A 13,659-nucleotide genomic window follows, 5' to 3' on the forward strand; every position below is an offset into this window, starting at 1 on the left:
GGATGCAATGAAATGGAAGTTGCAAACGATTTAAGACTTACTCGCTTTAAATAAATATAAGATCAAAAAACTCGAGCACGAGAACCAAAATCCAAGCAGGAGGGCGAAATTTCGAAGAAAAACAAAGTACGCGGTGAGGCGATGGTAACAGTTAACGCTTATAACCGGTTACAGATTCAAAAAAACAGAGAAATCCTGTACTTTATTACGAACAGTTTTTTTCTGTAAAAAATGCGGATAACTTCTTCAAAATTTACAGTTTTTTTTTACAGTGTACACCCACACACACATACACACACTCATGTTTGCACACAGACACAAACTCATATGCCTACACACACAGCACTGTATACACAACACGCACACACATGCATATATACACACACACGCACCCACACGTTCGCCTACACAAACACACACACATGCGCCTACACAAACACACACATGCATTCATACACACACACGCTCGTGATTGCAAAAAACATAATTTGAATTCAAGATGCCAAAAATTCAAATTAATATAATTTTTTTTTCTTATTAGCTTTTATGAAAAGATATGGTACCAAGCGAAATCAATCTTTTTTGTAGTTTGAAAATTAAATTTTTGTTTAGATGTACGATAAAACATGAACCTTTTTTTTTCATTATGATTTAGTATTGATTTAAAACATTTAACATATTGTATTTCACTCAACCCTATATGCTGTATCTCTGTGCCTCGTATGTTGTCTCACTGTGCCCCATATACTGCCTCACTGTACCGCTTGGGGTACAGTAAGGCAAAAGTTTACGTATTTTATTTATATTATTTCAAAAACTTTAAATAATAATGAAAAGTTTTGTGTCTCAAAAGATTATATAAGCTGCATTAAAAATCCCCCTTTAAAACAAACTCATAGAATTAAAGTTTTCAATTTCTTTAATTTTATACTTTTCGTCTCACTGTGCTCCGGTCTCCCCTACACCTAGTTATGAAGCTGTGTAGATTATAAAGACTAATTTTAAAGAAATGTATATACACAAAATTATTTTTTATCAACAAAGTTATGATGACTGCTATTAAAAATTGTAGTAAGATGAGCTGCAAGTTAAGAGAAATGAAATAAAAATAAAATATTAAGTTTGTTACTTAAAACTACTAGTTTTGCAGTAAAGGATTTTAGCCTAGTTTTCAAACATAGTTTTTATTTATTTATTTATTTATTTATTCATTGTCATTTTTTATTTATTTGTTTATTTATTTATTTTTATTTATTTATTTATTTATTTATTTATTTTGCAACTTTTCTTTTTTTTTTTCGAATTTCTTCTTTTTATTGGTGATTTCTCAGTATTTATAAAAAGTAACAATTTTGCATAAATTTCAGACTGTCGTTTCAGGTTTTTTATTCATATTGTACCAAATCATTACTATACCAAAATAACATTTTAGTAAATTTAAATATTTCAATAGATGTCAAATGGTACATGAGAAGCTATCAAATAGAAAACCTATGCTGCAAATTAAAAAAATAAATAAACGCAACTGTAGAATTAGATAAAAATTTTTAATTATAAAACTTAAAAAAACTTGATTCAAATGTTGGGAAAATGAAAAACAGATTCAAAATAAATTCGTTTAAATACATTTGGGAAAAGACATTCAAAAGTTAATTATAATTTAAGGAATATTCATTCAAATTTACCATAAATAAGTGTTTGAGTAGGAATATGGTTCCAAAAATGTACCTAAATAATCTTGGGTACACAGAACGCCTAAATCGCAAATACCTGCCGAATAATAATAATAAAATAAAAATATATAAATAAAGCCTTCTAACAATAGTTTTCAATCAATGGCAGTTGAGTATGTGACTTGCTTTTCTACCAATTACAATTTAAGGAGACAATATCAGCAATGGTATAGTAAAAACAATAAGAAATCTTGATTGCTCAAAAATACATGATATATTTTATTCTCCAACTATGATCATTTAGCACAGATGCAAACAAAGTCCCAATCAATATATTGAAGTGAAACTTTAATAAAATCTGAGTAGCATATTTATCAAAGCCTTTATTATGTTGGCAAAGTCACGGGTTAAAGTATGCACAAGCTGCTGAAATACAGTAGTTACCTTCTTTTTTTTCAGGAAAAAGGTTAAACTTTTTATACGGACTCATCTAGCTTTCTTATAGTAATAAAAGTCATAAAACGGTTGACGTGTTTTTCATAATTACATACATTATCACTTTTAAAAAACAATTTTCGCTTCCAAAGTAGAATAGAAAGATCCCCTCTCAAAGCTTTTAGCATCTAGAGCTTTAAAAAGAGCTTCTCATCGCCCAGACTACACTGCCCTTCCACAAAGATACAATTGAAAATTCCATTTTGCTTATGCAAATGCAAAAGGAATGTCTAACAATAAGCTATGGAATAATTCTCCTATCTTTTTAACATAACAACAGGTGCATTTCTGCGCATGACTGGTCGAGAGACCTCGAACTGGCAGTAGAAACGCCTCATTACCGTTCAAACGCCAAAGTTTGGAAAAGTTTAGAGCTCCGTTTTTACCATTCCCCCCCCCCCTCTCATTTTTTTTTCTTTTAAAGATGCTCATTCTTTTTGAATAATTCATGTCATTCAGTACTTCCATTCCTACAAAGTTCAAGAAATATTGAAAGTGACATTCAAATGATATACGCATTGTTTAAAAAAAAAAAAAAAAGAAAAAACTCTTGCGTTGAATAAAGTTTTTTTCGGGTGTAGCGAGAGAAAGGAAGCGAAAATGATTATTATGAGCAAAAGAAATCAATTCAAGAGAAACATTTCGCTTTCACTCTTTTCTGTATGCACTTAAATTTTACGTATGTCTATGTTTGAAATAACGCTCTCTAGGTATTTATTAAAATTTCATATCTATATCTGGAAATAAAGTTTTTTTTTTTCAGATGACAACCATAAGTATGATAAATAATCACTCACAAATATTTCATTTTTTAATTCCACAAAATAAAAGCGAAAATTCAAAGTTTACTAAAATTGACGTCACCCAATACAACTTTGGGTAATTTAATGTGTCATTTTTACTTTTATGATTTTATCTATCTATCTATCTATATATCTATTTTACTCATTCATTTATTTATTTTTTAAATTTTCGTTAATTCACTTCTCTACATGTGCTGGTGTGGGAGGTCGCAAGAAAACCACGAAAGAAAAACATACAAATTTGTTTACTTATTTGTTTATTTATTTATTTATTTATTTATTTATTTTGTTTTGTTTTGTTTTTTCCTTCAGTGGGTTTTATAAATATATTTTACTATTTTCTAAAGAAATGTTTGAAAAATACTATTTAAATCTATCGATGCTATGCACATTATATAAAGATATATATCGCGACATTTTCAAACATTCGCTAATTTCTTGTAAAATACCTGATTAATTATTCTATAACTTCTATCATATAAATAGTATGCTTCAGTTCACATTATCCAGTGGAAATTCAATCACGCATTGATTTAGATTAGATGTCCAAAACAATTAAGGATAAAAAATTGTCACATCCTGCGTCACAAGAAGATGCCTGGGAAATAAGTTGTAAGTTTCACGTATTAGTTTACTTAATTTGTACAAATATTCTATAAATTTATTACTTCTAGATATCTCTTGTATTCACGAAAATATAAGCTTTTTTTCCGTCAGGTTTCCCGTCAAACTGTACCAAACTTTCAGAAAACTTGACAGATACTAAGAAAACATTATACTAGAATTTTAATTCAAATTTTGAAATTTTTGAAGTAATATAAACCTTTAAAGCCATTGTCACTGCCTTTTCGTGAAAGATATCAATTTATGAACTTATTTTTTTTATGGAAATTTATTTTTAACAAAAGTAAAATATGGTGAAAATTGAAAGAGATGTCTTTTTGAATAGTGTTCTTTATTTATTCAAAATGTTATAAAATGAATGTTTAATTTATATGGTTGCGATGAGGGAAACTACTGATTAAAAATTATTTTGAAGTAGTATTTCTTTACATCGTTTAAAATAGAACAGAAATTTATTTTCGATCAAAACGCTATTCTGTGCTAAAATGATTAAAATGTTATTAGTTTCCACTAACGAAATGATTGGTTCAAAATTCGGAATGAATCGTCCGAGCATAGGTTTATTATGAATTCATAATTTACACCTGAAAGTTATATCAACCCTATTGTGAGTAAAACAATTATAAGCATTCTCCAACAGTTCACAATGCAGTTTTTCGTGAAACTTATTTTTCTTTTCCTGTAGTTATAAATACAAAAAAAAATGCGATAGGTTATAATTTCAACGCATAATTTGAGACGAATCTGTTCATTATTTTTAGTTGCTTTATTACGTACCGATACTCATTACTTGTTTCCATAGAGTAAACACGTTTGGGCTCGGTAAATACTTTTGTGTAAATATAAACTTCAAGAAAATAATCAAAAACTTCATTTTCTATTCATTCAGTTTTGCGACTTTCTTCAGTTGAAAGCCATGCTTTATTACTATGCAAGATTTTTAAACTTACGTTTGTCAAAAAATGTGTCATGAGTCTACAAATATAATGTATAAAGATTGTGTACTTACTCTCAACAGATTTTTTTTTTTTTTTTTTTTTGCTATCGTCTGATTAACTACAACACTTATGTCCCTCTTTGGGGAAACTATACCTCGCAAAATAATTGAATTATGGATAAATTGATGAAAAATGTGGAAAAAGTGTTGATTTTTAAACTTGCTTTGAAGTTGCAATGCAAAATTTAGTTTGCTTTTCTGTTTATTAAGGTTCGCATTCCATCGAGCTATTTTTTAAAACGTTTATACCCTTAGTGATTACTATTTTGCATTCACTAAGAAGTAATAACAAGCTAAAAACATATATATAGGTTTCCTCCTATGTAATTATTTTTAATAAAAATAGGTTGAGTGGATGTGTCTAGCTTAGAATGTGACAACATTTCATTAAGAAACATACTGTACAAGATTAGGGAAATTGAGGTAGAACCAAAGAGGCATTTCAAATCGACACATCTCGATTTTGTGTAATACGTGCTACTATTAGGAGAAAACAATCTCAATTATTGAAGTAAACAGGACAACCAAAGCATGGATTTACCCCCCAAGATCTTGACGTGTTAATGGAAATCTTGGGTCCTTGAGATTTTGATTGAAATTCTTGAGTTTGGGGTTTTATCTCAAAAACGATTCCTTTACTAAATATTTTAATGACGAAACGTAATGTTTTCACCAAAATATAAGTTTTTGGCTGAGAAATCTAGAATGGGGATTTTTTTCATGCACATGCTGTGACTATATAAAAAGATACCAGTGAAGTTTTTTCTCCTTTTTTTTTTCTTTTTGCAAAAACAAATCGCTTCGATGACCATTTTAAACACTTGTAAAATCATTTTCCAATTGGCTGAGTATATTTTTCCCTTCCTTGCAAAAAAATAATAATTATAAATTAACAAATTTATAAATAAAACTTGGTGTTAAAGAACTATTACATGAAATATTTAATTGTTAAGAACATAAGTATTTATTGTAATAATTAAGCATAAGGAATAAACATTGCTTAAAAATCAAAGAAAACTATGAAAATTAACCACAAAAGTCACGTAAAAGATGGATCATAAAATATTACTGTTAGTAATGGTGTTCTAAAGAATTTTCTTTAACGTGGACGAGCTAACACTCTGTGGACCGGTCAAATTTTTCTACGGACCGGTGCCAGTCTACTGGAACACCGGTTGGCTGCTAGAAGTGCCTTAGGTTTTTGATGATCCTGTCAGTGATAATATTAAGAAGCTTCGACTGGCAATAATTCGAAAACTATTAGTGTAAATGAAACGAAATTTCTCAATGTAGCTCGAAATCGCTTGTTCTCTTAGTCAATAAATCTCAGGCTTCTAGCTTTATCCACAACGGAGTTACAGGAGAATCAATAGTGCCTTGAGTTGCTTCGAGAAAAGGACAGTACGACTGTGCTTTTGCTCGACCTGGAGAAGGCTGCCGTGTCCCTAGAAAAAACTAGAAGCTCCATGGCAACAAATGAAACCTAAATCTTGAAGTTTTTTTATGGTTCAAAAACCAGATTCCATATTACCCTCAATTTGCCGTTTTTATTAAATATTTTTTTCATAACAACAAAAATAAATAGTTTTTGTTTTGCAACTGACAGTTCATTACAGTTAGTTATAGCATGCGCTAGAGGTGATGTAGGAACTTTGTTCCGAACACCAGTTATTTATAGAAATGTAAATGGTATTTCATATTATCCTCCTTTGAAGGGACTCCTTCACGCTTTGAGATGCGAAGGGGTTCGTTAAAATGTGAGTTTGTGACTGGGTGGGGGGAGGGAGGGGGTAACAAAAGGTGCGACATTACTTTTTTTTAATAAAAATATGTTCATGAGAAATAGCGTGACATGTTACAAGGGGTATGGGAGGGATAAAGTGAAGTGTGACGTATTAGGGCCGTTTCCATGAACACTTTCGACCCTGGAAAAAACCTGCTTTTCACCGCATTCCGGTTATTAGCGGGTTTTATGTGGAATCTTTCTACTCCTGCTTGCTTCTGGAGTGGAAGCGGTGTTTTTACCCGGAATGCGTTACGCGAAACAAGTTCGTCTACTAGCCGCTAAGGATGCTGGGTAAAAACCGCTTTCTCTGGTATAATGGGAGAACCTCTTTTTACATGGAAACGGGGAATTTTTCAATCGGGTTTTTTGCGGAGCCGGAGCGGGGATTTACCGGATCAAAAAGTAAGTTGTGAACGCGGCTATTGTTACAGAAGAGGAGTGCGGTCAAAAGTGTTCAAGAAGGGCGACATCAGGCAGACAGTCCCAAATATACACTGGTGTGCAAAATTGAGGATAAAGTCAAAAACTCAGTTGTTGGGCTGCCTTCATTGAAAAGGTTGAATGTTTCTTGCTAAACACTTGCCACGAGAAGGTTTAAACTTTTCATCGCATTGTGCTATATGCTACTTTTAGTAGTTTTCTTTTTATACTTTAGATTTTTTTTCGGGAAATGTTACTTACATTAACCGTGTTTTAATGTCTTGAGGATCTTATGGTATTTTTTGTATTGGTTTGGAAGTCTTTTTTGCAACCCATATAGAAAAAACAACGACTTACATGTGAGCAAAAGGGAAGATTGTGTTCAGGATTGTAGATGGAGGATTAGAATAAATATTTAATTTCAAACACAAATTTTTATCATCCCTTAATCTTGCTTTCCTGGCTAACTGTAACCGTTTCTCCAATGTAAAAATGGCCGCACATAAGTCTTCTTGTTGTCATTTTAGCAATGTACAGGTCAAAGTTAAAACGATGCATGTCTTAGCCGTATGTGTGATTCAACAGTTAAACCAAACTGATTTTCCCCTGCTTTTCTTTCAGAACCCATCCAGTGTGGAATGGAAATATCCAGTACAGCAACTAAAAATGGAACTTTTACAAGCTTAAACTATCCAGAGCCATATCCCAAGTCTCTTCACTGCGTGTACACTTTCGTGGGACAAGTTGGAGAGCGGGTACAAATCGCGTTTACAGATTTTGACCTACACTTGCCACATGAACAAAACAGGAAGTAAGATGTTTATCTTTTACAATTTTATTAGTTACCCCCCCCCCCCTTTCTTTTCACCTATTTACCCTTCAAAACGATTGGGAGAACTTATTTCTCAACTGTTGGAGAGAAAGTGGGTGCTTTTTTTTTCAGTCTTTCAAAAATATTGAAATAAGTGATATGAAAAATGATTTATTTTAAGAAGAAGTAAAGCTTTTCTAATCCCATCTTTCCTGTCTTTTTCTAACAAAAAAAGTAAGTTTGTTGAAAGCTTTAAGCTTCGATTTATTTTTATATTCCTACTTCACAGCCCAATTCATTAAAAGATGATTTATGAGATTATTTATAGTTATGATTGAAATTTTGTTTTTATCTTTACTGCGGAAAAGTCCTTTATAATCTTTAATATGCAGATTTTCGTTTTCTTTGTCTTTTTTTTTTCTTTTTTTTGCTCAATATATTATTAGAAATAGTTAATAGAATTTTATCTGAACAATAGAGATATACAAAAGAATTCGATTAATACTTTCACTATACTAAATGTTATATAAAGAAAACAAATTCTTGCTCTTGTAACAAGTATAATCAAAGACATCATCAATTTGTTTGAAAATAAAAAGCTTCGAACTAACAATCGGACACGAGACTAAAAATACCCAGCGCATTTTTTTTATTGCTGACCAGTAAGTTCTTTAAAAGAATGTTTTCAGATGAAGTTGTTGATATCGAAAACATTTACTGCATGAAAAGCTATAAGAAGCAGACAGTTTTTATTCAATAAAGAAAAAAAACGTAGTTTTGTTTAAAGTAAATTTTGTTAATATTCTTCTTCTTTTTCTACTTGTTAAAAATCGTTTGACTGATTAAAAGACATTAGTAGATAATAATAGACATAAATAATAAAAATATTTTTTATGCATAAACGTAATGTAATTATTTGTAAATTGCGCGCATGAAGAAACAATACTTCTAAAAAAAGCGAGCTCGGTGTACAGCCTGTATTTTTATACAACACATAACCACAAAAAACGTGCAGAGAAGAAACTCCTATATATTTTACTGCGTTTTTGAAAATATTTTAAAGAGAAGGAAAAAATGAATGAAAATAAAATGAATGAAATGTAACAAATATGCGATTTTTAGAATTCTTGTACAATGGTTTTCGTTTTTGCAATCACAAGTTTCGTAATGTTTCATTTTCGCGTTTCTATTTTCGTTAATTGTTACTTTTTTTAAAATTAATAGTCATAAAATTTTCTTCTCAATTTGTTGTTGCTTTTAGTTCATTCATTATTATTATTAATAAATTTATTTATTTTTTGCAAAAAAAAAAAGCTCTAATTTCCATTTTATCAACTCTGCTGAAAATTAAGGAATCCGTAGTTTCTCTCTAGTTTCAAGCATTCCGTCTCTAGCTGTAACTAGGTTGTCTTTAATCAACGATCAGATACTATGAAACTAAATTAGAATGTATCAGTATTTATGTGGTTTTAATTTCTGGAAGCAAAAAACGAGCTTTAATTTCCTATGCAATCAGAAAATTCACAAATCCGGAGTTTCTCGCTTAGTTCTTTCACTGGTCTTTTGTTGTAATTAGAAAGCTTTTAATTAACAGTCAGTCATTGTAAAATTATTTCTGAATAGGACAATATTTATTTACTTCGTGCTCATTTGAATAATTAGTACTAATATTAGTGAACTGTCCAGGTTCAATAGTTTTTTTTTTTTTTTTTTTTTTTTTTTCGAGAGTTAGTGGAGAGTAACATTTTCTCTCTGTTTGCAGTGCATGTGCTTAAAGTTTGAGAGTTTAAGAGGATGACACATGTGCACCTGTTTCCTGCTATTTTTCACTAACACAGTATTCCAAAATATCTCATTTGAATGCAGCGCTAATGTAATCATTGTGTAACGGTGTGAACGAGTACTTGCTAAGAAAGGATAAGACAGCTTTTTATTATTTATTTGGAACTGAATCCAATTTTTCCTGTAATTGCTTTGAAAAACGACGAAAATAAGTAGTTATTGTTACACTTTGTCAAAAAAAAATATATTTATTTATTTAAGTTATTTTTCACTACCACAGTATTCTAAAATATCTAATTTGAATGCTGCGCTAATGTAATCATGGTGTAACGGTGTGAAAGAAGTACTTGCTAAGAAAGGATAAGACAGCTTTTTATTTATTTAATTGGAACTAAATCCGATTTTTCCTGTAATTGCTTTGAAAAACGAGGAAAATAAATAGTTATTGTTACACTTTGTCAAAAAAAAAATTATTCATTTAAGTTATTTTTTTTTATTTATTTTCTATATATTTTTTAAATTTATTTATTTATTCATTTATTTAGTTTGGTTTATTTTTTACTTTCAGAGGAAAGCAAATGAAAAGAACTAAGCAGATATTCACTATAGACTCCGTACACCAAAGATTAACATGCATTTATAGAAAACATACATCTTAAAATGCGTTTCAAAAAATAATTACAGCAAATAAATGAATAGAACTTTAAATTTTAATTTTTATAATAGATTTTGCTTTGTTGATTTTGAGTAAAACACGGAAGTTTTAAATTGATCGGGTTGACATTTACTTTCCAGATGAAATAAATATATGATTCCCCGTACTGTGTTTACCACAAGCGCAGATCTAGATGGAGGTCATGAGGGTCACACCTCCTTCTCTCTTTTAGGAACCAAAAATAGCCTAAAGCTCAGTGGCGGATCCAGACGACCCTGTTGGGAGGGGCGAATGAGTAATGCATTATGGGGGGGGGGGTACTAATGGAAAAATATTTAAGAAAAGTTTAAGAACTGAAACATGACGTGTTTTTTTTTTTTTTTTTTCCAAATGTATATGATTCAAAGAGTTTGAAGAAATTTCCTCAATCGCATTTTGATACTAGAGTTTCGAAAACGCAATTTTAGATATCTTTAGTCATGATAAAAACCAGGGGGTTCGGGGGCTTTCCCCCGGAAAAAATTTCGAAATTGAAGTCTTAAAAGCGCAATTGTATAGGCCACCTACCACCTTTGATGACGTAGCAGGAGACATGGGGTTCATAACTTTTCCCCAGAAATGTTTCGATTTAGAAGTTCCAAAAACGCAATTTTAGATGATATTTGAATGATGATGAAAGATAAGGAAAGAGGAACATCGAGGTCCCTCTCCGGAAATTTTTCGAAATTGAACTCCTGAAAACGCAGTTATAAGCTATCTTTTATGACGTTAGGGAAAGATATTTTCTCGGTTCGTTCGGAATTTTTCATCAGAAATATTCGAAATAGGAGCCTTGAAAACGCGTTGGCTGGCCATCTTTTGTATCGTTAAGGGAAGGGATGGGAGTCAGGAGCTATCCCTCAACTTTTCGATATTGAAGCTTCAAAAAACGCAATGTTGGTGGATTTTCATTGATATTAGGGGAAGAACTCGGGCTCGGGACTCTCCCCCGGATTTTTTCGAAACTAAAGTCCTAAAAACGTAATTGAATGCCTTCTTTAAAGACAAGCCATGAGGTTCAAAACTCTCTCGGAAACAGTGGTGCAGCTATGGGAAGGGTTTGGGGTTAATCCCCTCCCAGAACCACAAAACATTCATTTCTACCCCCCCCCCCCCCGCCCCCGCCCCCACTACAAAACAATATTACGAAGGGAAAACAGTATTTAAACTTTTCTAAGCAAGGTAGATTTTAACAAAATATTTTACTGCTTATTGATCGGGAAACAGTCACAAATCACTTTCCAATTCTTAAATATACGAGTAATTTTTCGTTATGAGCGCCCCTACTTTTATAAGAGGGCTAAGATGGTCTTAATATAGCACAAAAGGGGATCATGCTCATCAGCACTTCCGGCGCTGCAGAAATCGTTTTTTAGAGAAACTTTTTTCGTCGAGAGAGGAAGTCTACCATACTTTATTTCCTTCGGCTCAATCCAAATTCTCAATGAAAGATCGGAACAGTTATTAGCTAGCATTTGACATTCATAAAGACGTTGATCTATAAAAAGATGATTTTTTGAATAACCTCACGAAAAATGAATATAAGGTTGAAATAAAGGTAATTAAAACTGTACTGTGCATGTTCACGCATCTCCCCTTTTCTTCGTTTCATAGTAATTGTGATATCAATATGCGAGTAATTTCTTTTAGAGCAAATAAAATAAATTGAAAAATATTTTCGCATTATTAAATAAAGGAGAAAAAAAGCAAAAAATATTTTTCGATTTCGAAAAGCCCTCCCAGAATAAATTTTTGGATGAGCCACTTCCCGGAAGTATGTTGACATTCAATTTCCAAAATCGTAGTTTAAAAGTTTTTTAGTTATGTTAGGAAGAGGTGAAGTTTTGTTGCTTTCCTGCGAAAGTTTTTTGGAACTGAAGTCTTAAAATCGTATGGGATTCAAAGAAATCTTCCTCGGTGAATTTTTCGACATTGAAGCTTCAAAAATTCCAAAATTTTTGACGGTCTTCGATGGCATTGGTTAGAGAGGGTTCAGGGACTCTCCCCTGAATTTTTTTTTTTTTTTTGAATTAAAGTCGTAAAAATACCATTGTAGGCGATTTTTCGTAATGTGTTGGGGGGGGCGGAGAGTTTGGTGATCTTCTCCCGAAAATTTTTCGAATTTACAAACCTTTTGGTGGGGGCGATCGCCCCAATCGCCCCCCCCCCCCCCCGGTGGATCCGCCACTGCTAAAGCTGCGCTTTTGCGACTTATATTTCAAAAAATTACCCCAGACCACTTTTTATACCAAGAAGGACACCTATGACCACCCTTCCCCCTTTCGGAAATGAACTCCTCCAAAACCAGAAGTTGAATTCGCCCTTGGTTTAGCAACAACATTGTTGGTTGATTACGACAAAATTAAAATGTTAAGAAAACGCAAATTAGATTATAAATAACAATGAATTTAATGTAATTCTAGAAAATATAAAAATAATCGGCTTTTAATTATCACCCCCCCCCCCCTCCCATAAAAAAACTTGCACGCTACGGAAATAAAAAACAGTAAAACAGCTTTCGAAATCCACAGGTAACAATTCAATTGCTGACACGTGTTTCGGGGTTACAATGAAACCTTTTTTTTAACACTAAGACATCAACTTTTACATGAAAACACATCCTGTTTCTTTTTTAATTTTTTAGGATTTAAAGTTAGAGCCATATCGTCACCGATTGTTTTGCTTAACATCTGAAATCATTTGTTTGGCGATCACCAATTAATCGATTAATGCCAGTATATGGGACAAGGATGAAATGACAACCATGATGGTTTTCAATCCCAACTTGGCATCCTACAGGAAGAAATTAATAAGCATGCCTTCGAGTCTATGCAAAATTTTTAATAGAACAAACAAAAAAATAGGTGACAGTCACTTTGCTGCTTCCACTTCTGAGCTAGAGGGTCTAAACAATTTTCCTGAAAATTATTTACGGTACCCATCGTTCCTTTGGTGGTATAGGAAAGAGGAAATATTTTAAAACTCTATCCTTAATCTCTTTAAGTCAAAAGTTTGTTTAAGGCAGTGTCTATTTAGCTGGCTTTAGTGTCCTGATCGATCAGGCCTTGAACTCGAAACTGCAGGGTCACGGTTGATGCCACCAGTTGAAGATCCTTCGTGTTTGATAATGGTGACTGTCGTTCGTAAAAAAATTTAAAAAAAAAAACAGTCGTGGGTGAAAAAATCAAGTTCTCATTCTAAAACTATACCTCTGTGGGTGCTGGATCAGAATTTGTTCGGCTCCTGGTCTGGATCTAAAAAAGAGCTGTCTTCGAGGCATTATCCAAAAGGTTAAGCTACGTGCAGTGGTAGGTACGGGTGTAGTGTCTCTATTAAGCGAAAAAGTACAAAATATTTTATAAGATGCTTGTTTTATAAATTACAATGCGTTGCTTGAAATTTTTGGGTATAATCCTTTCCTTTCACTTTAAATTTTTAAAAAATATTGATTACAGTTATTATTTTTAGGTTTCATAATTACTTATTTTCTAGTAATAAGACTGGTACAAAAATATCTTTGTTGAAAAACTGAAAACCTGGAAAATTTAAAAATGCCCCGCGTTTTTTATTTCTC

At 31.9% G+C, this 13,659-nt stretch overlaps 1 protein-coding gene across 1 annotated transcript in view; it reads left to right on the forward strand.

Moving 5' to 3' along the window:
- Positions 1–13,659, forward strand: part of LOC129231633 (suppressor of lurcher protein 1-like) — a 270,342-nt gene that overhangs the window by 186,133 nt on the left and 70,550 nt on the right. Inside the window, exon 2 of the mRNA XM_054865996.1 lies at positions 7,420–7,609. Within this exon, the coding sequence (XP_054721971.1) occupies positions 7,420–7,609 (190 nt within the window). The remainder of the gene's footprint in view (positions 1–7,419; positions 7,610–13,659) is intronic.

This window comes from Uloborus diversus, chromosome 10, assembly GCF_026930045.1.
Source record: "Uloborus diversus isolate 005 chromosome 10, Udiv.v.3.1, whole genome shotgun sequence".
In the NCBI taxonomy this organism is placed as follows: domain Eukaryota; kingdom Metazoa; phylum Arthropoda; class Arachnida; order Araneae; family Uloboridae; genus Uloborus; species Uloborus diversus.